Source organism: Gymnoscopelus microlampas, assembly GCF_963454915.1.
Source record: "Gymnoscopelus microlampas genome assembly, chromosome: 9".
In the NCBI taxonomy this organism is placed as follows: Eukaryota; Metazoa; Chordata; class Actinopteri; order Myctophiformes; family Myctophidae; genus Gymnoscopelus; species Gymnoscopelus microlampas.
The window spans coordinates 57,192,483-57,219,957 of NC_139946.1; the positions used below are offsets into that span (position 1 = coordinate 57,192,483).

General features: G+C 42.3%; 1 protein-coding gene across 4 annotated transcripts; it reads left to right on the forward strand.

Annotated features, from left to right (window-relative positions):
* Positions 1-31: 31 nt before the first annotated feature.
* trmt13 (tRNA methyltransferase 13 homolog) lies at positions 32-17,202 on the forward strand (the record flags this gene model as incomplete). Of its 4 annotated transcripts, none has more annotated exons than XM_084067796.1 (12): positions 2,488-2,590; positions 5,478-5,527; positions 6,960-7,026; positions 8,241-8,300; positions 8,876-8,945; positions 10,076-10,182; positions 10,554-10,775; positions 12,258-12,330; positions 12,525-12,599; positions 13,195-13,493; positions 13,695-13,957; positions 15,428-17,202. In XM_084067796.1, 12 exons carry the CDS (start codon positions 2,489-2,491, stop codon positions 15,594-15,596), a joined length of 1,557 nt encoding a protein of 518 aa, XP_083923922.1. In that variant the 3' UTR covers positions 15,597-17,202. The 4 variants fall into 4 exon arrangements, with proteins under 4 accessions (XP_083923924.1, XP_083923922.1, XP_083923923.1 ...); XM_084067797.1 differs by having other exon boundaries at positions 10,581-10,775; positions 13,692-13,957; XM_084067799.1 differs by having other exon boundaries at positions 2,489-2,590; positions 13,692-13,957.
* Positions 17,203-27,475: the final 10,273 nt, after the last annotated feature.

Consider the following 27,475-nt stretch of genomic DNA (forward strand, 5'->3'; position numbering starts at 1 on the left):
TTTGGCAAAACGCTTTCTAAAAGAGGTTGAGAACCACTAACGATAAAGGTTTCATGACATTCACATTTACAAAACGTTAAAAAGTCTTTATCCAAATCCACTCCAGTGAGCCATGGCAAAATGTAAGCCTGATTATCAGCCTGAAGCTGGGCGGAGCTTCAGTCTGACATTGGCTCCAGTGTCGGCGATTAAAAGGGGGAGGGGATTCGAATTTCCCTAAACCAATCGCAAGAGATCCCCGGATCCGCCTACATCTGACGTCATCGCACAGCTTGCTTTAGCAGAATTCGCTGATTGGCTTGTCGTTAGACCCACCCCCTCGTACGACTAATGGACTAACGGATTAATGGACTGTGACATCAGAGTCCACGGGCCAATTCCAGCACTTTGTTTAGCCTAATTATTCAGAAAAAACCCCAGACCACAGAAAATCCACTGAATGTTCAAAGTTCATTGTTTTGGGTGTAAATGAGGTCATAAAACAAAACGGGAAAAAAAGAAAGAAAATTAATATCATGAAACCTTTAAACAATTGGGTGAAATAACTGCGGTTATCTCAAACAGTTTAAGTCAGGCGTAATAGAGCACTGAAGTCCTGACGTCACTGCCACTAGAGGCGCTGTTCCGCTGGTTCCTGGCTTTATTTTTTGTGTTGAAATCCTGGATCGCCTCATATAAGAACTGTGTTACAAAAATAAACACACCGCCCTGGCGCAAACGCCCGAAAGAGGCTACATTTCCCATGAACGCGGCTGCTGTAGGGGCAGTGATATCAGACCAGGAAGTAGTAGTTCTTAAGACTTTTAATGCAGAATGAATTCTATTTTCTCCAAAAACAGGCTGTATCAAATATGAATGAATATCATAAACGATGCAGAGCCACGCCCCCCTGACAGAAACGCCAGGGTGGTGTGTTTATGTTTGGAACACAGTTCTTATATGAGGTGCCCTCTAGCGGCAGTGAAGTCAGACTTCATGGAGTAGTGATGGTGACAGGCCTAATACTAATAGTAGTAATAATAATAATATAGTGTTGGTGACAGGCCTAATACTAATATTAGTAATAATAATAATTATGGTGGTGGTGACAGGCCTGATTGATAATAACGATTAGAAAGGTTTCTGATTCCACAGCCAATGATTGAAGTCGTTCCGCCAATGATGGACGTTTCCCCTGGCCGCGGTAACGAGCTTTACCACGTTACCGTGACGACAGAGACTGTTGAAACGTTGCCGTGACGACGGCCGAGGACACCATGTTTATGTCAACGCTCTTTAAGCTTCAGGCCGTGGGGGACAGACTAAAGTACTCCACTCCAGTACTCCGGTAACTTATAAACGCTAGCTTCACTAAAGCAGTACAAAAAAAAAAAGAAAAGAAAAAACACTATCATTTGTTTCGTTTTTTCTATGGGATCCATATTTGGTGTTGGTCGTATGTGTGTGTTCCACTGTCTCACCGTCTCAACCTCATGTTGTGACTTATTGACCAAACGTCAAACTGTGACTCGAAGGGGTCCCCTTCGAGTCACATGTTGACGTTGTCCCAAAAAGTCCCAATATGCCTTTTGGGGAGTGAGACAGCGTTGGTGTGTTCAGTTCAACAGGAGATGGTTTTATTTGGGATAAATCTTAAGACTCTGCATGACGTTCCAAACATCAGGCTGAACAACAAACAAACTGGTTCAAACTAAATGTGTCTGTTTGTGTTTTCTCTGCAAGGACATTAAAGACGTGGTGAAATGAACAATATACCTTTTTTAACACTTTTAGAGCATATCCATATGGTCATAATGAGGACGTATATCAATAGATAGCACGTCTCTGCTTCTGGTGACTGATATTATCCTTCTAATGCACACATGGGCAACCGACGGCCCGGGGCCCACATGCGGCCCCCACCTTCACTTAATGCAGCCCACAGGTTAATATATATATAATATATTAAGAAGAATAGAATCACTATATATAAGAATAGTGATATATTATTCACTTCAGCTGCTTATGATTCATAACATGCAAACATGACCCACTTTAATGACTTCAGTCTATATTAGTAGCTTAATGACTAGTATTAACATTCTATTTGTCTTTTTTATGTCCAATGTATTTGTAATTAAGTTCATAAAGTTAACATAAGTATAACTAAATGCATTCGAAATTAAATAAAAATGTTACTTTTCAGGATTCCAATTCAAAAATACCAAAAAATAATTCAGGTTTCCCAATCCAATCGGGAGAGAGAACTCCTACACTGGATACAAGAAGTGAAATTGGATGTGATTTAAAAAAAAAATGTTTTAATTGGAACTGACATAGACATAAATGGATTCCCTCTCCTGATTGGATGAAAGTTGTATCCTAACGTGAAAAAAGTTGTACCATTACTATTACTATTATTATTCTTATCATCATGCCTGTCAAACCAGTTTAAGGTATAAATGCACCTCGCGTAGACAGGAAGCGGAAGTGCGTCATCGGATCCAACATGGCGGCGGAGCGGTGCAGTTTCTTTGTGCAGAAGAAGAATCGTTTCTGTAAGATGATCGTCAAACGTGGACGCGCCTTCTGCGGCGAGCATGCGCACGAGGTGAGTGCGTGTGCGCGCGTTGAATAATGTAACGTGGTTACCATGGCAACCCGTTTAAACGTTACTACTGCTGTATCTTTAGACATGATGCTAACGATGCTAACATGCTGCTGAATGTATGACACTGTGGTTCTCCACCCTATGGGTCAGGACCCCCAGGGGGGCCCCCACGTGATTTCTGGGGGGTCAAGGACCCTAGGGGTCCTCATATGATTTTAGGGGGTCCCCAGATGATTATCTTAATGTGCAACATAGTTTCCTCACTCAGTAAACAAAGCAACACACAGTATAAGTGTAAACCAGTGGTTCTCAAACTTTTTCATGTCAAGGACCCCCAAATTGACACTTATTAGCCCCTGGACCCCCATTTGAATAGATAAGCCAGGGACCCCCATAAGGGAAGATTTTTTTTACGGCTCTCTAGCAGTGATTCTCAACCATTTTAATTTCAAGGACCCCCAGTTTGACATGCATTAGAGGCTACGGACCCCCATTTAATGTCATGTATATCTCTGGGACCCCAATTCATATTGTAAAATCAATGTTAATTTAACTCTGAGAGTGTACAAATGGAACCAAATGGACCCGTTAGGGTCCATTTGGTTCCATTTGTACACTCTCAGAGTTACAGACCCATAAGGGTCCATTTGGTCCCTGTCCATCATTTAGCTGGGGACCCCCTGGAACCCCCTCAAGTACCTCTGGGGGTCCTCGGACCCCACTTTGAGAACCAATGAGCTACACTATGAAAAAAAAAGTGCAAACATTTGCCATTTTGGCCCAAACAAGGGAATGAACTCGTTCTCATGCTATTCATCAAAAATGTGGAATGCCCTACCAAAAGGAGTAAAAGGAGTGTAAAACCCTACTCACTTTCAACACTGCCCTAAAGATACACCTTCAGGAGGCTGGGGGGTCCCCAGTTCAAATATGATTATTTTAACAATATAACATTTTCACTTAAAAAAAAAAGAGAAAACTACCAAAAGTAAAAGTAGTTGTTATGAAGAATTAGCCTCGCGTAGCCAGACAATATCACACGACACACTGCGTGGATATTAGTCTGGTCCCTATCAACGGTAGATTTTCTTCCAAGGGGCGGTTACAAAAAGATACAAACGGACTCTATTGGTTAGACCTAAACCAATCAGAGCAGCGCTTCCTTGAACGAACCAATCAGAGCAGTGCTTCCTTGTACGTCATTGCTCCAAATAAGGTGATAAGCCCGCCCACATTTGGATACTGGGCCCTGGTTGGTTCCGCACAACTGCGGAGGGAGAGAATTTAAATCTCTATGGAGGGGGGCCAGACCTAATCTGTCGAGGGCTAAAGTGCATGCAATTTTGCAAAGGCAGATTCGTCTGGAACCAGGCTAATGAAGAATGTCCCATTTCACAAGTTAAGTTCAACACAAAGTCATGTGACACGTGTGTGAGCTTGATCATCTATGTTTGAACAGCCACAGTATCACAGGACAGATGAACAGCCACAGTATCACAGGACAGATGAACAGCCACAGTATCACAGGACAGATGAACAGCCACAGTATCACAGGACAGATGAACAGCCACAGTATCACAGGACAGATGAACAGCCACAGTATCACAGGACAGATGAACAGCCACAGTATCACAGGACAGATGAACAGCCACAGTATCACAGGACAGATGAACAGCCACAGTATCACAGGACAGATGAACAGCCACAGTATCACAGGACAGATGAACAGCCACAGTAGCCTATCACAGGACAGATGAACAGCCACAGTATCACAGGACAGATGAACAGCCACAGTATCACAGGACAGATGAACAGCCACAGTATCACAGGACAGATGAACAGCCACAGTATCACAGGACAGATGAACAGCCACAGTATCACAGGACAGATGAACAGCCACAGTATCACAGGACAGATGAACAGCCACAGTAGCCTATCACAGGACAGATGAACAGCCACAGTATCACAGGACAGATGAACAGCCACAGTATCACAGGACAGATGAACAGCCACAGTATCACAGGACAGATGAACAGCCACAGTATCACAGGACAGATGAACAGCCACAGTATCACAGGACAGATGAACAGCCACAGTATCACAGGACAGATGAACAGCCACAGTATCACAGGACAGATGAACAGCCACAGTAGCCTATCACAGGACAGATGAACAGCCACAGTATCACAGGACAGATGAACAGCCACAGTATCACAGGACAGATGAACAGCCACAGTATCACAGGACAGATGAACAGCCACAGTATCACAGGACAGATGAACAGCCACAGTATCACAGGACAGATGAACAGCCACAGTATCACAGGACAGATGAACAGCCACAGTATCACAGGACAGATGAACAGCCACAGTATCACAGGACAGATGAACAGCCACAGTATCACAGGACAGATGAACAGCCACAGTATCACAGGACAGATGAACAGCCACAGTATCACAGGACAGATGAACAGCCACAGTATCACAGGACAGATGAACAGCCACAGTATCACAGGACAGATGAACAGCCACAGTATCACAGGACAGATGAACAACCACAGCAGACAGAATGACATAGAGCAGACAAAATAAAACAAAACAAACAGAAAGCAGTTGACAGACTGTCATGTACTTTCTGTCATGAGTTTCATTTGCTCTAAATGAAATGAACACATCTGTGTGTCACCACTTTAACCATTAATGTATACTTTGGCTATTCAAAAATAGCAGATCTACAAGCTCATAGCACGGCAGCGCTGTGAGCGTGAGGTTTCTATCGGACACTGACCATAGTTATGTAGATTGTTAATAAAATGTCCTACTTTTTAGACTTTATATGTAGTTATTGTTAACTGAAGATGAACTGTTGTTGTTGTTGTTGTTTTTAGGAGGAAGGAAACATCAAAGAAAGAATCCCCTGTCCCCTGGACCCTAAACAGTAAGATTATTCAATTCAATTCAATTCAATTCAATTCAAACTTTATTACAGACACACAGGGGGTCCATAGAGTACATAAATAAAAACATCACACAATAAACAACAATACATTACAAACACATAGAATCATACATAGAGGTTGTCTCTACAGTGTTTATACATAATGGATGAGACAGAGACAGAGACAGCTCTTCACAGGATTAACTCTATCCTCAATAACACTGTTCCTGAACTCATCCAGGAGACATGAATCCATACATACAGTGTCTTAATAGTCTCACATTATTATTGTTATTATTATTATTATGAAGTCATTAACATGTTTAATTGTCATTAACAGTACAGTATATAATATTATTATGATGTCATTAACAGTACAGTATATAATATTATTATGATGTCATTAACAGTACAGTATATAATATTATTATGATGTCATTAACAGTACAGTATATAATATTATTATGATGTCATTAACAGTACAGTATTAACAGTACAGTATATAATATTATTATGATGTCATTAACAGTACAGTATTAACAGTACAGTATATAATATTATTATGATGTCATTAACAGTACAGTATATAATATTATTATGATGTTCAGAAAGCTGCGGCTCGTCTGGTGTTCAACCGCCCCAAGTTCTCTCACACAACTATCCTTCTCCGTTCTCTACACTGGCTCCCCGTAGCAGCTCGCATTCAGTTTAAAACCCTGGTGCTAGCCTATAGGGCAGTGAAAGGAACAGCTCCTTCCTACCTCCGGGTTTTGGTCAACGCCCACACCCCTGCCCGACCACTCCGGTCTGCCGCCTCGGGGCGACTGACTCCCTCGCCACTCAACGGTCCTTCTGGTCGATCGACACGGTCACGACTTTTTTTCTGTTCTGGCCCCACAGTGGTGGAATGAACTTCCCACTGATGTCAGGACAGCAGAGTCACTGCCCATCTTTCGCCGCAGGCTGAAAACCCACCTCTTCAGGAAACACTACCCTTCCTCTTTGCCTGGCCTACTTGTTGTTAACTAGTTGTAGGAACTATTGTTGTATTGTTGTATTGGATCTATTAGCTCGTGCTCATTTGATTTTGCTATTTTATCTCATGTGTTTAAGACAGTAGGTAGCTGATATATTGCACTTTTACCTTAGCACTAGGTATACTCTTGGTTGCTTGTTTTTACAGGAAATACACTTCAGACTTCTGGTGATTAGTAGTTTAGTTCACTACCTATGTTGAATGCACTTATTGTAAGTCTCTTTGGATAAAAGCGTCTGCTAAATGACTGTAATGTAATGTAATGTAATGATGTCATTAACAGTACAGTATATAGAGTATATAATATTATTATGATGTCATTAACAGTACAGTGATGATGTCATTAACAGTACAGTGATGATGTCATTAACAGTACAGTGATGATGTCATTAACAGTACAGTATATAGAGATCAACTCTCCAAACACCTGAAGAAATGCAACTCCAGAGAGAAACCCAAACCTGTACGTACACGACCTTTGACCTCTAAAGCACAAGTTAGGTACATGTACTGTGATGATGATGATGATGATGATGATGAAGATGATGATGATGTAGACCCACATCATGCTTGTTAGTTTAAGATGAAAGAGCTGTGTAATCACAGTAGGGGTTAACACACTAAGGTCTCAGACGTCATGTTCTACTTGGCCAAAGGTCATCACGCCCACATGCCCGAAAAGTACATTTTCCATTATAAAATGACAGGTAAAATGTTCCCTTGTAGAACAAATTCATGTGAAATCCTATTGATATCTACAGAGTGGTGACAGACACTTTGAAAAAACAGAAAGAGTGCAACTACTAGTTGTAAAAAGGTAGCATTGTTCTTCATAAATATCCTATAATGTATGAAGACAGAATGCACTCGCCTGTTAGGCAACATGACAGCAAACTCCACTTACCTGAACGTTTTATTTACTTGTCACGGGCAGTCAGGCAACCGTTGCACAGGTCTGTAACTCTGAGAGTGTACACATGGAACCAAATGGACCCATAAGGGTCCATTTGGTTCCATTTGTACACTCATAGTTGTTGAAATTAAAACACTATAGAACCACAGGTACAGTAATAGTATATCAGCGGCCCTGACAGTGTAGATAAAACCTGGTTCCCAAAATGGTTCCAAATGTGATGAAGCCGGTTCAGGTTGGTTCCTTAATAATGTTGGATCCAGTTCCTCTGGTTCTGAACCTAACAGTCACTGTGTCTATATCTATATGCTTAATATGCAAATGAGAGTGAATCAATACAAATAATAACGGGTTAAAATATGTCTTCATAACAATGATATAATCCCATCTCTACAGGTTTATTATGTAGAATATATTATCATCATAATTCATATCTCTACAGGTGTATTATGTAGAATATATTATCATCATAATTCATATCTCTACAGGTTTATTATGTAGAATATATTATCATCATAATTCATATCTCTACAGGTGTATTATGTAGAATATATTATCATCATAATTCATATCTCAACAGGTGTATTATGTAGAATATATTATCATCATAATTCATATCTCTACAGGTTTATTATGTAGAATATATTATCATCATAATTCATATCTCTACAGGTTTATTATGTAGAATATATTATCATCATAATTCATATCTCTACAGGTTTATTATGTAGAATATATTATCATCATAATTCATATCTCTACAGGTGTATTATGTAGAAGACATCAATGCTGGTTCTGCAGATGAAGACTCCTCTAATGACCAGGTCTGTATTATTATTATATTTCCATAAGTCTACAGTGTTCTACTGAAGTCCTGACCTCATCAAATAGACCTGTTGTTTTCACTGAGGACATTTTGGTGTAGAGGGAAAAAAGGAGGGGGCCAGGTGTAGAGCCCTGGTGGTCAAGTACAATGTGCTTTAAATCATTGGTTCTCAAAGTGGGGTCCGGGGACCCCCAGGGGTCCTTGGAGGGTACCAGGGGGTCCCCAGCAAAATTAGTTAATATAGTGTCACAATCATTTTAACCATATTTTAGTTGTTAAAGCCAACATTTGTAACTCAAATCTTTGCTTCTGGGGGTCCCTGGAACAACATATCTTGAGATGGGGGTCCGCGGCCAAATACATATCATTTTGGGGGTCCTTGACATGAAGAAGTTTGAGAAGCACTGCTTTAAATGGTTCAAATGAACTGTTATCTCTGTTGAATGGATGAGTCTGCATCCATTTGGAAAATACACTTTGCATATTAGACAGGTTTAAACATTTTGCCATATTTTATTATTTCCATATACTGTATAGACAACCATTTATAGGTTTTTTTATTTCCATATATAGACATGTCTGTCAGATCGCAGCAGGGAGGAGTTAGAGGGACTGTTGGACAAACTGAAGAAAGCAGTTCAAGGTAATTATGACATCATCATGATGTCATCATGACATCACCCTCTATTATTTGTGTTCCAGCTTGGAAAGAAGTTTTCTTTCAAAAATGTAAAGACAAAATACAGATGTCTATTTAACATCATTGTTAAAAATAAAATTTAAATCTTAGTGTTTTGCTAACTATTTGAAGGCCCACTTGCAATGCCCTCACGGCCCACCAGGGGGCCCCGGGCCACTGGGCTAAATCAGTTTAGTGACATCATCATCAGCACAGAGAGTGTGTTCAAAGATGTTTTATTTTAAAGATACGCAATCTCCGGTTTACTTCCCGTTTCTGCGTGACGTAGGTGGACACCTTTTTAGGAGACAGGAAGCAAGTTGGAGTCTATTGATTCCAATGGAAGAGTCAACGTGAACACAGCTTCTGAACCATTCCTTAGCTCCATGGATACTGAACTAAATATTGGACCCAATCATCACAAGCCACACAATATGTACAAGATTTTCATACTAAAATGGCTTTTTTTAGAGACACAAATTAGGAGAAAATCTACTTTGTTATCGATCTTTCTCTATCCCATCAACACACTCTCGCGAGATTTGGGAAGATATCTGAAGAGTCCATCTGCAGTCTGACGGACGAGACATTATTTTTTAACTATGCTCTGTCCCTATAAAATGTTCTAAAAACTGATTAACTGAGATTATATATGTGAATATAGTACGTGAAAATCATTATGGACATATTAAAAATTAAATAAAATGTGTGTTCCAAGGCTCAATAATATAATGTTCCATTATTAACTGTCTTGGTTGATGGGGTATGATTTGGGAATCATAACATTTTGCTAAACATAACATTCATGCTACTTTTCTAAACATACTATGGTCTATAGTGGTAACATGTAAAGCATTTATTTTCTTTAATGAAGAAAATACACAAATACACATTCATATGACGTTGTCAGCCAGGGAGAGGGGAGGGGGAGGGTGGTGGGGTGGTCGGGGGAGAAGACAACCATGCCTACTTAGGAGACCATTTGTAGGATTTGTGTACCACTTCGCCTCTAGTGGATCCAATGGAGAATGCGTATCTTCTATATTAACAATCTTTGGTGTGTTGTAATGCTGTGACCTCTGACCCCTGACCAGGACTGGAAGGTCACTCAGAGGTCAGCATCCTGTCTCATCCTGCTCTTCAGGAACAACTCCACCATCCTAACAACGGAGAGTCTGCTCTGAAACACCTAAAACAACAGGTACTAAACTACCCCTAATTACATGAACAAATCAACCATCCAAAGAATGGACAATCTGTACTTGGTGCATTCTTTTTCCATCTTCACCAACTCTCCTCACTAATGCTCATTATAATATGATGACATCATGTTCATTATAATATGACATCACGCTGTTTCATTAATTAGCTTGGAATCCCCATCGATGACGTCACTGGTAGGCAGGTTTCTGAACTGTCCACAGCCCACCAACTAGAAAAGTGTGCTCCTCTGAGCGCAGATCCGGCCAGAAGCCAAGCCAGGCCAGGTTGCAGAGTGTTTTTTAAACTCCCACAGGAAGTGAGTGTTTTTTTAACTTCCACAGGAAGTGAGTGTTTTTTAATGTTCCACAGGAAGTGAGTGTTTTTAAACGTCCTCAGGCGTCCATCTTGGGTCACATGGCCTCCTTGCAGCTGCTGGGAGGTCAGAGGTGTTACGTGGAGTTTGGTGCCGGGAAAGGAAAGTTGTCTCACTGGATCCATGAAGCGCTGAAGTCACGTGACCGTGATGACCACTCCCCGTCACGTGACGACTACCACTTCCTGCTCGTGGAGCGGTCGAGCACTCGCTTTAAGGTACGCCGTCTCTTTGAGACCCGCCCACACTGTCCTGATTGTTTATCTAAACTGTGGGTCGACAGGATTAATCAATATTTGCTGGCGGAGACTTGTGCTCCGAGGAGCACATCGTTTTATTTTTATTTTTTGTTTCCTACATAAAAATATGACCTACATCAGTGACTGTCTTCCATGTTTATCAGTCCAAGGAACGAGAGATGAAGCAGGGACCCTCCCCCCCTCTACTACATATTGTATAAAGTTGTGTTACAGATTAAACCTTTTCATAGATTTCATAGCTATCTTCATAGACTAGTTTGACAGCTCTATCATCAGTGTTGTGTTGGATTCATGTTAAAGTGTATTATATATAACATTGGTTCTCAAAGTGGGGTACGGGGACCCCCAGGGGTACTTGAGGGGGTTCCAGGGGGTCCCCAGCTAAATGATGGACAGGAACCAAATGGACCCTTATGGGTCTGTAACTCTGAGAGCGTACAAATGGAACCAAATGGACCCTAACGGGTCCATTTGGTTCCATTTGTACACTCTCAGAGTTACATTAACATTGATTTTACTAGATGAATTGGGGTCCCAGAGATAGAAATGCCATTAAATGGGGGTCTGTAGCCCTAATGCATGTCAAATTGGGGGTCCTTGAAATTAAAATGGTTGAGAATCACTGCTAGAGCCGTAAAAAATCTTCTCTTATGGGGGTCCCTGGCATATCTTTTCAAATGGGGGTCCGTGGGCTAATAAGTGTCAATTTGGGGGTCCTTGACATGAAAAAGTTTGAGAACCACTGATATATAACACTATCATCAGTGTTGTGTTGGATTCATGTTAAAGTGTATTTTCACACATACCATTCTTCTTGTACCCTGAGGAGTGTCCGGATAGTCCGGCTCTTTTATTATAATGTGTATTTTCAGACATTTAACCACTTAAACATAGCCTGGTAAACCATCCCAGGCTATGTTATGTTTGCTAGGGAGAGAAAGTGTTGCTAGAATATAGCATAAAAGAATCGGTTCAACCACTTTAACCTTTATATAGACATCAACTATTTGAAAATAGCCGATCTACAAGCTCACCAACACGTCGCGCGTTTGATCTCGTCTGTTTGGAGCTCTAGTCCAACGTTGTAAAAATGTTGTACAAAAAAAAAAATGTTTTCCAAAAGTTCTAGATACTTACATCCTCATCTCTAGAACCTCATCTATATACCTTTCCCAAAACTCTGGCTATTTTTACTATTTTCTAATCTACAAGCTTGTTGTGTTGGGAGCTTGTAGATCAACTGTTTTAACTGTTTGTCATACGAGAACTATAGAGGGCTTAGGTGGTTAACATGTTTGAAAACGAAACATGTGTGTGTGTGTGTGTGTGTGTGTCTGTCTGTCTGTCTGTCTGTCTGTCTGTCTGTCTGTCTGTCTGTCTGTCTGTCTGTCTGTCTGTCTGTCTGTCTGTCTGTCTGTCTGTCTGTCTGTCTGTCTGTAGGTGGATGGTAAACACCAGGACGATGGGACTCAGTTTGAGAGACTTCAGGTGGACATTAAACACCTGGATCTGAGTGAGTTATTAATGATGGAATATGAACCCATAGTGTTGATGAATGGTTTAATATGAACCCTGACTGTTGATGAATGGTTTAATATGAACCCTGACAATATCATGATAATAAAGTTGTTTATTAATAGAGTTATAGAAAGTGATATTAATGATGTTAATAGTATTATAATAAAGTTATGTTCATATTGTTTGTAGGTAAAGTGCGTCTCCTGTCAGAGAAGAACATGAAGGTTGTTGGAGTTGGAAAACATTTATGTGGAGCTGCAACCGGTAAGATTAGAGGGTTAAAGGAGTAGTTCACTGAAAACATGACGTATTTTCTATCAAATTACAGTATTACACACCCGACCCCATAAAGCCTTGAATTCATGGAGATTCTTTAGTTTGTGTCTCATTCCTGAGACAATAATGTGATGACCGGCCGAGTCGACTCAAAGAGACTCAAAGAGTCTTCTACTGAGCAGCGCTAGTCAAATTATTGTCTCAGACAAAAACAAAATAATCTCCATGAATTCAAGGCTTCATGGGGTGTGTAATTGATAGAAAATATGTCATTTTTTGGGTGAATTTCTCCTCTCACTTATCCACTTAAAGTTCCTTACTGATCAGACACCTTTCATACTCATGTTACTGCCAACCAAACTGAGGTGTTTGTTTTGGTCTTCAGACCTGGCATTGAGGTGTTTGTTTTGGTCTTCAGACCTGGCATTGAGGTGTTTGTTTTGGTCTTCAGACCTGGCATTGAGGTGTTTGTTTTGGTCTTCAGACCTGGCATTGAGGTGTTTGTTTTGGTCTTCAGACCTGGCATTGAGGTGTTTGTTTTGGTCTTCAGACCTGGCATTAAGGTGTTTGTTTTGGTCTTCAGACCTGGCATTGAGGTGTTTGTTCAGGAGAGACGACATCAGAGGAACTGAAGCAGAACCTCCATGTAAACGGCTGAAGATGCAAGACACATCTGAACCGGACAAGACTGGTTCTGTGGAGTCTGAACCGGACAGAACTGGTTCTGTGGAGTCTGAACCGGACAGAACTGGTTCTGTGGAGTCTGAACCGGACAGAACTGGTTCTGTGGAGTTTGAACCGGACAGAACTGGTTCTGTGGAGTTTGAACCGGACAGAACTGGTTCTGTGGAGTCTGAACCGGACCGAACGGGTTCTGTGAAGGTTGGCCTGTTCACAGTTATTACATAATCACTTCATCACAATTATTTGAGATAATCATTTCTGTGTTGACAAAATATTCATACATTCCCAAACTTAAACAAGCTCAGAAAGCATCACGATTCGACACGTTGTGAGCTTGTAGATCTTCTATTTCTTTATACTGTTTGTCGTTAAGTCGTTTGTCATATTTGTGTGAAGCAGGTTCACACTGCTGTGGGAGGCGTGGCCATTGCTCTCTGCTGCCACCATCGGTGCGAGTGGAGGCATTACGTGGGGAAGCAGTTCTTCCGTCAGAGAGGACTGGGGGGGGCGGAGTTTAACGCCTTCCAGCGCATGTCCAGCTGGGCAACGTGCGGCCTGCGGCCCGGCCAGGGGACGGAGGAGAGCTGTTCAGGAGGTCATCAGGTTGAAGATGGAGAACATGAAGAACCGGACCACGACACACCACCTGACACTCTGAACGGGTAATTAACACCATGATTAATTCATTATACATGATTAACAAAATGACTCATTAATTATTCATGATTAACACCATGATTAATTCATTATACACTGATTAACACCATGACTCATTAATTATTCATGATTAACACCATGACTCATTAATTATTCATGATTAACACCATGACTTATGAATTATTCACTGATTAACCTATTGAGACCTGGAACTGTGTCATTTTTAGATTTGAGCTAAAAAGCATTATTTTACACTTTAGGCTATTCAAAAATAGCAGATATACAAGCTCATAGCGTGGCACTCGCGAGCTTGTAGATCTGCTATTTTTGAAAAATCTTGAAAATGTGTGCAAATCTTTGAATATATATATATTTTTAAAGCGAACATTTTTAACTCAAATCTTTGCTTCTGGGGGGTCCCTGGAACAAAATATTTTGATGGGGGTCCGCGGCCAAATACCTATCATTTTGGCAGTCCTTGACATGAAAAAGATTGAGCACCACTGATATAGAAACATACGTTTTTCAGAAAACTGTTGAGATTTAGGAGACATGTAGAATCGGCTTCAGGTCTCAATGGGTTAAAGCGAAATACATGCTCCTTACGATGTCGGGGTTCAGACAGGTTTTCCAATCTGTAGTTGGGAGAGTCAGGACATCTGGAGGTCCATGAGTTCTGAGGGAAAAGTTCTGAGACCTCCTATCAGAAGTTCTGAATGACGTCATTCAGGGTGCTCCTGGTACTTAGTGTTCCCTCACACTGACCATGTGAGGATGCTGGGTAACTACTAACTACTCAAGGGTCTTCCTTCACCTGAGGAAGGCCAGTTGTTGGCGGAAACGTTGTGAACTTTGCACGTGAAATGTCGTCAGAGCAACAGCTGTTGTGCCGACTCATTCTATTTTCCAGTGATGCAACAACACAAAGTATGTCAACAACATTCTGTTGTTCATTAGTTAACATGGTTTTATCTGCTGTTTCTCACAGGTTCTATCCAGTGAGGAGCGTTTATTGTCTCCGCCAGGAGACTATGTTTTCACTTTCCGTCCCCCCCCCCCCTCGGCCAAGCTAACATTGGTCAAGCCTAACACGTGACAATACGTTGAAAGAGTGTGCTCTGATTGGCTAGTGAGACGCATGACGTATAGCGGCCTATAAATAGATGTGTCACTTCGGAGCGCTGCGATGCGCGTTCCGAAGTGACATCAGTGCCATCAGCCAAGCTAACATTTAGTGGTTACATGTCGCCTTTCCGACAGACGGATAGGACACTTACACAGACAGGACGGATAGGACACTTACACAAACATTGTGTCATGTTACTATGACACAGTAACATGTTCTATTTTTGTAAGAATTAGAACATAAGAATTAGAACATTCCCAACATTCCCAACACAAGTCTGCTGGCGGAGACTTGTGCTCTAGTTATTACTATTATTATTAATATTGATATTGTTCTGTGTTTCTCACAGGGTTCTATCCAATGAGGAGCGTCATCGTATCGGCTCTCTCTGTAAGCTGCTGATCAACCAGGGCAGAGTCCACTTCCTGCAGCAGAGAGGCTACGTTGCTAAGCTAACTGTTTACACCGAACCACACGTCACCCTGGAGAACGTCCTGCTCACCGCTGTCCCCTGCTGATGACATCACCGCTGTCCCCTACTGATGACATCACCGCTGTCCCCTACTAATGACATCACCGCTGTCCCCTACTGATGACATCAGTGACATCACCGCTGTCCCCTACTGATGACATCAGTGACATCACCGCTGTCCCCTACTGATGACATCAGTGACATCACCGCTGTCCCCTACTGATGACATCAGTGACATCACCGCCGTCCCCTACTGATGACATCAGTGACATCACCGCTATCCCCTACTGATGACATCAGTGACATCACCGCTGTCCCGCTGTAAATTGTATCAAAAAGAGTTAGAAAACTATAAAACGTGCTCCTCGGAGCACAGGTCTCCGCCAGTACTGTTCCTGATTGATCCTGTCTTACCTATTTATATTACATATTGTCACGTGTCACTTGACCAATGTTAGCTTGGCTGAGACGGACACACACACACGGAGGGTAAAACTCTCCTGGCGGAGACAGAAAATCACACCCCATTCATATTTAGAAACAACAGTGGTCATCACAGTGATGGAAGCTCACTTCAAAAAATGTAAATGATTTTTTGAAGTGTGTGTGCTATTTATAGGTTTTTATTTCATTATGCGTCTCGCTAGCCAATCAAAGCATTGGTGACATCATATTGTCACGTGTCACGTGAAGCTTGACCAATGTTAGCTTGGCTGAGACGGACACACACACGGACGGACGGAGACGAAAACATACTCTCCACCATACTGGCGGAGACAATAAAGGGCCGCCTACAAATTCTCAGTCTTAGAAATGACCTAAGGACTACAACTCCCATCACACATTAGAAATGACTTATTAAGGACTACAAGTCCCATCACACATTAGAAATGACTTAATAAGGACCACGCTGCACATAATCAGCATCATCATTAGGAATGTAGTTCTTTCTGTAGGACAGTAACGTTGTCACTTCTTGATCAAGCAAACTAAGTAATAAAACAACTGATAACAAATGTCATGAATCTAAAGAATGTCAGGAATGTGTTTAACGTAGCGTGACGGACGTTAAATCACACGGTTTACTACTTACTGTAGTTTCCAACACCTCTTCAACCGCCATATAGAATGAATTCCCTTTTCTCCAAACACAGACGTTATCTAATATAACTAAACGCTACAGATAGACTTCGTTGACACAATGACTGGTCGTTTTTAGTATAGTTTTTGGAACACCGTTCTTATGTGATGCAATTAAAACAAAAGGGAAAACAATCTTTGTCTTTTTGACAGCAGAATGAAGTCAACTCTTTGTCCTGACTCTTTGTGCTTGTAGATCTACTACTTTTTCAACGTTTGAACATATTTCTTTCTTTTTTTTTACATTTTGAAACATTTCTCCTATAAAGCCTAAAATAGTGATGGCAGGTTGATAGTGGTTCAGCTGAGTCTGAATATGAACATCATATCAACATCATATCAACATATTGTCTGTCTGTGGAAACCTTGTATGAACAAAACTGTTACTTTTCAGGAGATGGAATGAATAAAAATAGAATATGTGTTCCAATGGATCCAATGTAGTTATTATTTACTCACAAGATCTTGTTGATACTTTTCATTGCTTCCATAAATAAAACCCACAGACTCTATGAACCGTTTTCACTTTAACAGCCGATCTGTGTGGGCTTGTAGATCGACTATTTTTGCTACTTTCTGCTTGACACTCTTGTCTGATGTATTGTAGGGCATTCATTTACAATAACATAAAATGTTTAAATATAGAGATGAGAGGTCTGAGACCCTTACAGGTCTGTAACTCTGAGAGTGTACAAATAGAACCAAATGGACCCTTACAGGTCTGTAACTCTGAGTTAAATGAACAGATGATAATAGGGTGCAGACTGTGGGGGTCCCAGATATAAAAAGCCATTAGATGGGGGTCTCTGGTCTAATGCATGCCACCCAGGGGGTCCTTGGTATTAAAGTAGTTTAGAATCACTGCTAAAGCTGTAAAAGTTTTTTCTTATGAGGATCTCTGGCGTATCTTTTCAAATGGGGGTCCGCTAGCTAATATGTGTCAATTTGGGGGTCCTTGACACACTGGTGCATCGTACAACTAAAAATAAATAATAATATATATAATTAACACCTAATTCATCATACAACTGCGTTGCACAAAAGTAGTGAAAATAGCAGATTTACAAGCTCACGTGTGTATTGTCTTCCAATTGTATGTCATGTATTAATGTAGAGACATTTCATACAGTAAGACATGTCTTCTTATTATATACATGTATTATTATTATTATTATTATTATAACAAACCACAGACAAAATTATTTCCTCTCATTTTACAGCTCAATGTACAATATATAGGCAAAATATAGGCTTTGCTGCCTTCTTGTGGTGATAACGGCACATGTTAGCAGTATCCACACATTACTGGTTGTTTTTAAAGCTAAAAGTTTTAGCTATGAATCTACCGTTTATAATGACAAACAATAACTGTTGTATATATATATATATATATATATATATATATATATATATATATATATATATATATATATATATATATATATATATATATATATATATATATATATATATATATATGTTATATGTTATATGTTTCATATGTTGAACATAATGTTCCTAAACATCATTAAAAGACGCAGAAAGTCAACGTGTGTTTGTTTAGCAACTAGTAGTGACCAGATTCTGGTTGAGGTTTCCGGTGTGTTACATTGAAATCGGTGATCCATCGATTTCTGTGACGTACAGGAACTAACTCAATTCTGGTTGAGATATCCGGTTTGTTACATTGAAATCGGCAACCTATCGAATTCTGTGACTGCTAGCCTGCTAGCTAGCTTTTCAAATTATGTAAAAAGTCCTGCATTTGTTGTAAAACTGTTCTTTATTTCAATCCACACAACTATGAAGTAATTCATTACACAATCGGCTGTCCTTTAATACAACAAAAAAATACGCCAACGCTTAATAATAGCTATAAAGCAAAGACAAGGCTAACAATAGCATGCTCATTTCGTTCATCTGTTTATATACAAAGGTCTTTGTCGCCCTCGTGTGGACAAAATGAACCAATACAAGTGGAATTGATTGGATACGTTATTAGCAGTTTAAGAACGAGATGACGCTACTTTCTACAACATAAGCTGTTAAGATCTACAAGCTCACAATGAGACGCGTTGTGAGCTTGTAGATCTGCTATTTTCGGCGCGCGACACCGTCGTAGAACAGAGTATCATGTTGACATGCTAACTGGCTAGGTTAGTAACCATGTGAGCACTTCCGTTTTCTCTACAAAGTAAAACTAAGTTAGTGTCATGCTTAACATCGAAAACCACGTGAACGCTTCCGTTTTCTCTACAAAATAAAACCGGACGTGGCCACAAGGACTACCCATAAGAAGTACATATCCCTTACACCATGGGTCACTAGAAGAACTACATTTTAAGGACTACGTTTCCCATGCACTATGGGTCGCTAGAAGAACTACATTTTAAGGACTACATATCCCATACACCATGTGTCGCTAGAAGAACTACGTTTCCCATGCACTATGGGTCGCTAGAAGAACTACATTTTAAGGACTACATATCCCATACACCATGGGTTGCTAGAAGAACTACATTTTAAGGACTACATTTCCCTTACCCCATGGGTCGCTAGAAGAACTACATTTTGAGGACTACATTTCCCTTACACCATGGGTGGCTAGTAGAAGAACTACATTTTAAGGATAAGGACTACATTTCCCTTATCATGGGTCAAGCGTCACATCGTACGCCAACTAGGGCACTTCCGTTTTCTTGTCAAAATAAAACTACGTCATGTGTCAAGTCTCGCATCAAACGCAACTCAAACACTTCCGCTCATTTTTCTAAATAAATTGTTTTAATGTTTACTTTATCCTCCGTTCTACGACGGTGTTGCCAAAAATAGCAGATCTACAAGCTCATAACACGTCCCAGTGTGAGCTTGTAGATCTTAACATCTTATATTATCTTAGAAAGTAGATCCATATTGCTCATCTCATTGTTATTTTATGAAAAGAAAAAGAGTGAAAAGTGGATTTATTAACTTACACTTGTAGTGATTCATTTTGTCCACATGAGGGCGACAAAGGCCGTTCAATACAAACAGATGAACAGAGTGTTGTAAACATGAACACATTGTTATATTTATCACTGTGTTAGTTTAATGATTTACATCAATGTTTTTACCCCATGATGTTAGTTAGTTAGTTAGTTAGTTAGTTAATTAGTTAGTTAGTTAGTTAGTTAGTTAGTTTGTTAGTTAGTTAGTTAGTTAGTTAGTTAGTTAGTTAGTTAATTAGACAGACAGACAGACAGACAGACAGACAGACAGACAGACAGACAGACAGACAGACAGACAGACAGACAGACAGACAGTTAGTTAGTGGGCGTGCGTGCGTGCGTTGTTTAATCACTTCACCGTCCTACACATCGCCTGTTTAACACAGCACTGAAATGGCGCAACTTGTTCCTGGTTTTGGACATTTCTTCATTTACAACCCGTACATCTACATATCATTCAGATGTCAAATATAAAGTTCTGACCTTATGGCCATGGATGTAAAAAATTGTAACGCTTGGATCTAAGTACCCGTATCTTCTGTATTGTTCAATGAAAAGCATTTTAATCTGATTGGCAACCATTTTCTCATAGAGTTATGATGTATCAGAGTGCAATACACCTCACAACCGATAGGGTCGCCTAGTTGAAAGCATATGAAGAAAATGTTGAGAAAATGGCCACCAATCGGATTAAAAGGCTTTTTATTTAACAATACAGACAATACGGGTACTTAGACCCAGGCGTTTAACTTGTTACCTCCATGGCCGTGGGGCCAGTACTTTATATTTGAAATGGAGTTGCACCATGACGCTTGTGACAGACGAGCGTCATGTGAACCATGGCTACTGTTTAACACTGACTGCATACAATGCACCTCACTCACGAATAGTAGTGGAGATTGTGTGGAGATTGTGTGTGTGTGTGTGTGTGTGTGTGTGTGTGTGTGTGTGTGTGTGTGTGTGTGTGTGTGTGTGTGTGTGTGTGTGTGTGTGTGCATTCAGCTGACAGGCAGTGTTGCCAAGTCTCTTGAGAGAAATAAGTTTCCAGAAAAAGCCAGAAAAACAAGCAAAATCTTGTCCAGAAGTTGTGGTAAAAAGGGAACATGGCAACACTTAAGATTCTGGCGTCTGGGAGTTTGCTCAGCAGCTCATTGGCCCATTTACTCATGACACGACGTCTCCCCCATACTGATACAGACATAGATATATATAAAGGCTAGATGACTCACCCGCGCTGCTGGCCAATGGAGTACGACGTCGCCACATGGCGGCCATCTTGGGACGGTCATTCATAATGTAATAAACCTTGTCTCAGGTATGAGAGATGTAAAGAGCCCGCCCACAGAATATTTATACTGTAAGCATTAATAAAGGAGGCAGAACTTCCCATGGACATTAACAGGATACTTTATTTAACTATACTAAAGCAGCAACAATAAAAGGCAAGAGGTAATTGACATTATAATTCATTAAATGATATCCGATAACTAAATAGTCCTAATTAAAACAGCTCGAGCATGAATTCATAAACCCTAAACGTAAACATAGACATTGGCTATAAACTCTAAAACTACTACTTAACTTTCCCAGAGGAATGCGACCCCCAACGGGTCTGGACTTTGGCGCTGGGTCAGCAGACTTTGATTGACAGTCAGTTTTGTGTGAGTCGACTCTGCCCGTCCAACGCCGTGAGCAGTCTCCGTTGACTGTAGGAGACCACTCGCACATATGAAGAGCGGAAGAGCACTCCTATTTAGTCCCCGCTATACTAATTTCTCGCCCTGCCTAAACAGCAACCTGTCCCTGGCCCTCCTATCTATCTTCGCCGCCGGCAGCCCTACACAGCATGCGAGCAGCACCACCCCCCAGCAGTGAGTGCACGACAAAATAGCTCAGCAGGCTTCGCCTGTAACTTGGACTGAGCTCCGCTCTCCAACACCCCGAGTCTCTTCTGAGTTCACAGTTTTATAGTGTCCCGTCACCCTCAACACAATCATGTCCAGCCGTACTTGATCGGCATCTGTCAGTCACAATCAGGTGCGTGGCATCAGCCTGTGATTGACACGCGTCATTGTCCACGTCACTCAGTGCAGGTTCACTACACTCTCCCCCCCCTTAAATGTGACTCGTCCCTGAGTCACCAAAACTCATAGTCACTGGCCCACCCAGGTAACCTTCTTTGCCGTCCTTGACGGGAGGATGAAAACACCTGCTGTCCCCTCGAGCCTCCCCCGACAACCGGGCTGGGGGTCACTGCATTCTCGTGTGATGTTGATCCCATACTCCGCCTTTCCCCTTCTCGGGCAGGATGGCCGCTAGTTCCTGGAGTCACCGGCTCTGCTGGTGGCTGGTCCCCAACCGGGGCTCCTCCCGTCTGTCTCTCTCTTTCCCCCACCGTCCGACTGGGGGCTGCTGCCCTTTCTGGCTGATGGACGTCTGCCCCTGCCGACCTTGCCGTAGAACTCGAGGTTCGCCAACGGGTCCAGCCAGCACCACCAGACGCCCCAGGTTGTGTAGGCACAGTCTGCTGCCTCGGTGCACCCTCCTGGTCGTTTCTCTCTGGTAAGGGGGAAGGACAGGGTTTGAGTCGGTTGAAATGCAAAACAACCTCGGGTCCTCCCTCAACCAACACAAGTCTATATAATACTTCTGTCACTCTCTCTAGGACCCTATAGGGGCCCTTAAATCACCTCTGCAATTTCGGGCAAACGCCTCTCTTCTTGGCTTTGGAACGGACCCATACCAACTCCCCCTCTTAATAATACTGCCACTTGACTCTAACATCAAAGCCTTCCTTCTGCCTACCCGAGGCCCTGGCCTGATGTCTTCTTACAGCACCTATCACTGTGGACAGTGTGTCAGCCAATCTAGATACATATTCAGTAGCTGTAGAAAACCTCTCCCCTCCACCCAGATTCAACATCAAGTCCACTGGGAGAATTATCTCCTGCCCAAACACTACCTTATAGGGCGTAAACTCTGTGCTTGAGTGCACACTGCTCCTATAAGCCAACATTACATAAGGTAACAGCACGTCCCAATTTGTCTGATTGTCCTCCACAAACAAGGACAACATGGAGATTAATGTCCTATTAAACCTTTCTACCATTCCATCAGACTCAGGGTGATAGGGTGACGTGCGTGTTTTGTGCATCTTTAACAGCTGGCACACCTCTTGAAACAAATTAGATTCAAAATTTCGACCTTGATCTGTGTGAATAGTACGGGGGGCCCCTAAGCAACAAACCCACTGCTCTACCAACACCTTGGCCACTGTCTTAGCTTCCTGATTTGGGAGGGGAAAGGACTCTGTCCATTTGGAAAAATAATCACTAATAACCAAGATGTACTTATTTTTATTAGAGGTTTCTGGCAGTGGCCCCAAGATGTCCAGTGCCACCCGCTCAAATGGCCTGGAGACTACTGTAGTCTGCAGGGGAGCACGCCGCTGTGGTCCAGTTGTCTTTTGAGAACCACAGTCTAGACACTCCTGACACCATCGCTTCACGTCCCCAAACCACCCCAGCCAGTAGAATCGGTCTTTCACCTTAGCTTGTAACTTTTGTACTCCCAAATGGCCTGCCGTAACTGAATTGTGCAACTGTTCTAACACTTTTGGTACCAAGGTTCTTGGGAGGACAACCTGAACCTGGTTGGCTGCGTCTGAATTGCTGGGAGGTACCCTCACCAACCTGGCACCTTGCACCTGCAACTGCACCCATACAAGTGCAAACTTCTGTAACTCTTTGGGGGGCTGCACACACTCCTTCTTCCCCCCCTTAAGAGCAATGATTTGTTGCAACTCCACATCCTCTCTCTGAGCCTGCGCCAACTCATCTCCCTCATCTGGAACTGATGGCCCCTTAGGACGAGCATGATGTATTGCACGTATGGCTTGAGTCACTGGAGACTCCCCTGCCTCTCCTGATATAAATGCAGGCAACCTAGAGAGTGCATCTGCATTAGAATGTACTCGTCCAGGACGGTGCACAATCTTATACTGGAACCTGGCCAACTGTTCTAGCCACCTAGCTAGCTGTCCCTCTACTCCATGAAAATTATGCAACCACCTCAAAGAGTTATGGTCTGTGCGTAGCACAAATTCTTTGCCCAACAAGTAGTGTTTAAAATGTTGAGTAAACACGACCATGCTCAGCAACTCCTTCTTGGTGGTTGCATACTTCCTTTCAGGTTTGGATAGAGCCCTACTGGCATAGGCTATGACATGCTCCTGCCCATCCTCTTCCTGTTAGTCCAGGCGTTTCGGGCCAGAATCGTGCACTTTACGATACAAGCATGAAATTTGGCACACAGTTAGAACATGCCATAAGGAACATTTTTGGCTATAGGGCCATCACATATTTGTCCTGTGGTAACCATGGCAGCCATTTTCCAAAATGGCCTCCATATACTGTTATTTTACCAATAACTCAGGTTCTAGACCACCTAGGATTTTGATTCTGGTGACTAATCCGACATTTTCAAGGATGAAGAATACAGTGGTAATATTTAGATTTGTCCTGTGGTAACCATGGCAGCCATTTTTCAAAATGGCCGCCACCTGCTGTCATTTTACCATTAACTCAGGTGCTAGACCACCTAGGATCTTGATACTGGTGACTAATCCTAAATTTTCAAGGATGAAGAATACAGTGGTACTATTTACAACATGCTAGTAACTACCTAACTAACTACAGTACATGAGGAGGCTGATACTCGCGTCATATTACACCTAGAAGATGCTGTGAAGGAAGGGCATAGCAAGGTGACAATACGCACAGTAAACACGGATGTGCTGGTCCTGGCAGTAACGGCAGCCCAACGCCTCCACTTGACTGAGCTGTGGGTTGCTTTTGGAACTGGGAAAAGTTTCCGTAACTTAGCAGCTCATGAGATGGCAAGGGCATAAGGCCCAGATCGATGATTAGCCTTACCCATGTTCCATGCCTTTACTGGATGTGACACAATGTCATCTTTTGGAGGCAGCGGCAATAAGAAGGCATGGGAGACCTGGAAAACCTATGGTGTCACACGTGCCTTCAGTTCCTTAGCTGCCACCCCAGACAATTGTGGTATTGCTCTATGACCGCACTAGCGGCCAGGCATCAGTGAATCGGGCACGGAAGCAGCTATTCACCCAGAAGGGCAGAACAATTGATGGACTCCCCCCAACACGAGCTGCACTGATTCAACATACAAAGAGGGCAGCCTACCAAGCTGGCCACTGCTGGGGACAGGCGATGGTTGCAGCCCCTGAATTCCCATCCCCAGGTGAATGGGGGTGGAAGAGGAAGGACAGGTGAATACAAATAATTTAATCCACTTCTTTACACTTGTAAACCTGTGATCTGACAATAAAGCTGATTCTAATGTTGACAGGAGGATGGTAAGTGCACTGGACCACACTGAAGCGAGCCTGGCATGTCGGGAACTCCTCCGCTGTGGTTGCAAAAAGGGATGCAGTGGACAATGCAGATGTGTCAAGGCAGCACTTCAGTGTACTGCCCTTTGCTACTGTGGTGGACTGTGCAACTAACATTGTGTAGATTATCTGGCTTTATTGAATAGACCCCTTAACAGACGACGTCACACTGATAAGAACCAGTATGCGCGGAACCAGTATGCGCGGAACCAGTATGCGCGCAATGAAACCCATTCTATCAGGTCTCGCTAGGACGCGCCTCACTAGCCAACACACAAGAGGGGGTTGGGGTGTGCTTAAATCAGCGCACCCCAAAACAACAGGTTGAGAATTGATTGCGTGAAACAATCACCTGTGCATCCAGTCTCAATGTTGATAAACAAATAATTGGTCTATATGCCATTAGGCTATGACTCATGAGTACTCTGCCTTTGTTGTGTCTTATAGTCCATTGAAAATAATTATGCAATACTACTACTAATAAAATAAACAGTGAAGTACTGCATTCTTGACTCTCACGTGTCAGTTTGAAAACATGTACTGTACTACATCATTACATATTTTGATGGGTTTACTATTATTATACTATTATTGGGTTAACTATATGTAGTTAGGTAGTAGCATGTTGTAAATAGTACCACTGTATTCCTCATCCTTGAAAATGTAGGATTAGTCACCAGATTCAAGATCCTAGGTGGTCTAGAACCTGAGTTATTGGTAAAATGACAGCAGGTGGCGGCCATTTTGAAAAATGGCTACCATGGTTACCACAGTACAAATCTAAATAGTACCACTGTATTCCTCATCCTTGAAAATGTAGGATTAGTCACCAGAATCAAGATCCTAGGTGGTCTAGAACCTGAGTTATTAACAGCAGATGGAGGCCATTTTGGAAAATGGCTGCCATGGTTACCACAGGACAAATCTGCAATGGCCCTATAGCCAAAAATGTTCCTTATGGCATGCCCTAACTGTGTGCCAAATTTCATGCTTGTATCGTAAAGTGCACGATTCCATCAAAATATGGCCCGAAACGCCTGGACTATGTGACAATACTGCCCCAATGCCTGTATCACTAGCGTCTGTGTCTAAAATGAACGGTTTGTGGGGGTCAGGGTACGCCAGAACGGGGGCTGACATCAAACTGAGCTTTAGGGATTCAAATGCTGCCTGACAGCCGTCTGTCCATTTAAACCGTCTACCCTTTTCGGTGAGTTGATGAAGGGGGCGGGCAATGTCGGCAAAACCTTTTGTGAACCTTCTATAATAGGACGCTAGCCCAACAAAACTTCTGACTTCAGTCTGGTTTTTTGGTACAGGCCACTGTCTCACACTCTCTATCTTGGCAGGGTCAGCTTCCACACCCTGCTCGGAAATTATGTGGCCCAAATATTTAACCTGAGTAGCAAATAGGTTACATTTAGTTGGTTTTACTTTGAGATTAGCCCGCCGTAATTTAGTTAACACCTCATCCAAGCGTGCAGCGTGTTCATGAAATGTCCGGCCAAACACAATAATGTCATCCAAGTACACCAAAGAGGTTACCCACTGCAGATCTGCCAACACCAGATCCATCAACCTCTGAAATGTACCCGGACTATTACAAAGGCCAAAAGGCATGACATTAAACTCAAAAAGGCCTTGGCGCGTAGTGAATGCTGTTTTAGGTCTGTCTTGGGGGTCCATCTCGACCTGCCAGTACCCACTGGCTAAATCGAGAGTGGAAAACCAACACGACTTACTCAGGATGTCAAGGGCATCATCAATGCGGGGCAAGGGGTACGCATCTTTTCGAGTCAAATCATTCAATTTACGGTAATCAACACAAAAACGGAGACTGCCGTCTTTCTTGCGAACCAGAACTACAGGGGCTGCCCAGGGGCTGTGAGAGGGCTGAATAATGTCATTCTCAAGCATCTGCTTTACCTGCTCTGAAACTTCATGCTGTAAATGGAGTGGGACACGACGAGGGTGCAACCTCACCGGCCTCTCCTCACCTGTATCAATCTGATGCGCCGTGCAGTGAGTTCTCCCCAAATCATTATCTCCTGTACTGAATGCTGCTAAATTCTGGTACAGTAAATCATGGATAACTGCCAACTCGGGGGCCTCGAAACCCTTCTGTTTTAACCCCAGATGGTCTGATAGTGAGTCAGCTGACCAAGACACAGGTGAACCACCCCCCTTGTCTCCCACCCCCAAATGTTCTGCCCTCTTCCCCACTTCCACATCAGTATGTAACATACCCACTTTCACCCCTCCCTTCAAAGTGAGCGCCTCGTCAGTTACATTGATGACCCGGACTGGCAGGGAGCCCTGTTCTACCCTACAAACTACCCGGGCCACCATGACATTACAATGTTCGGACACAGATTC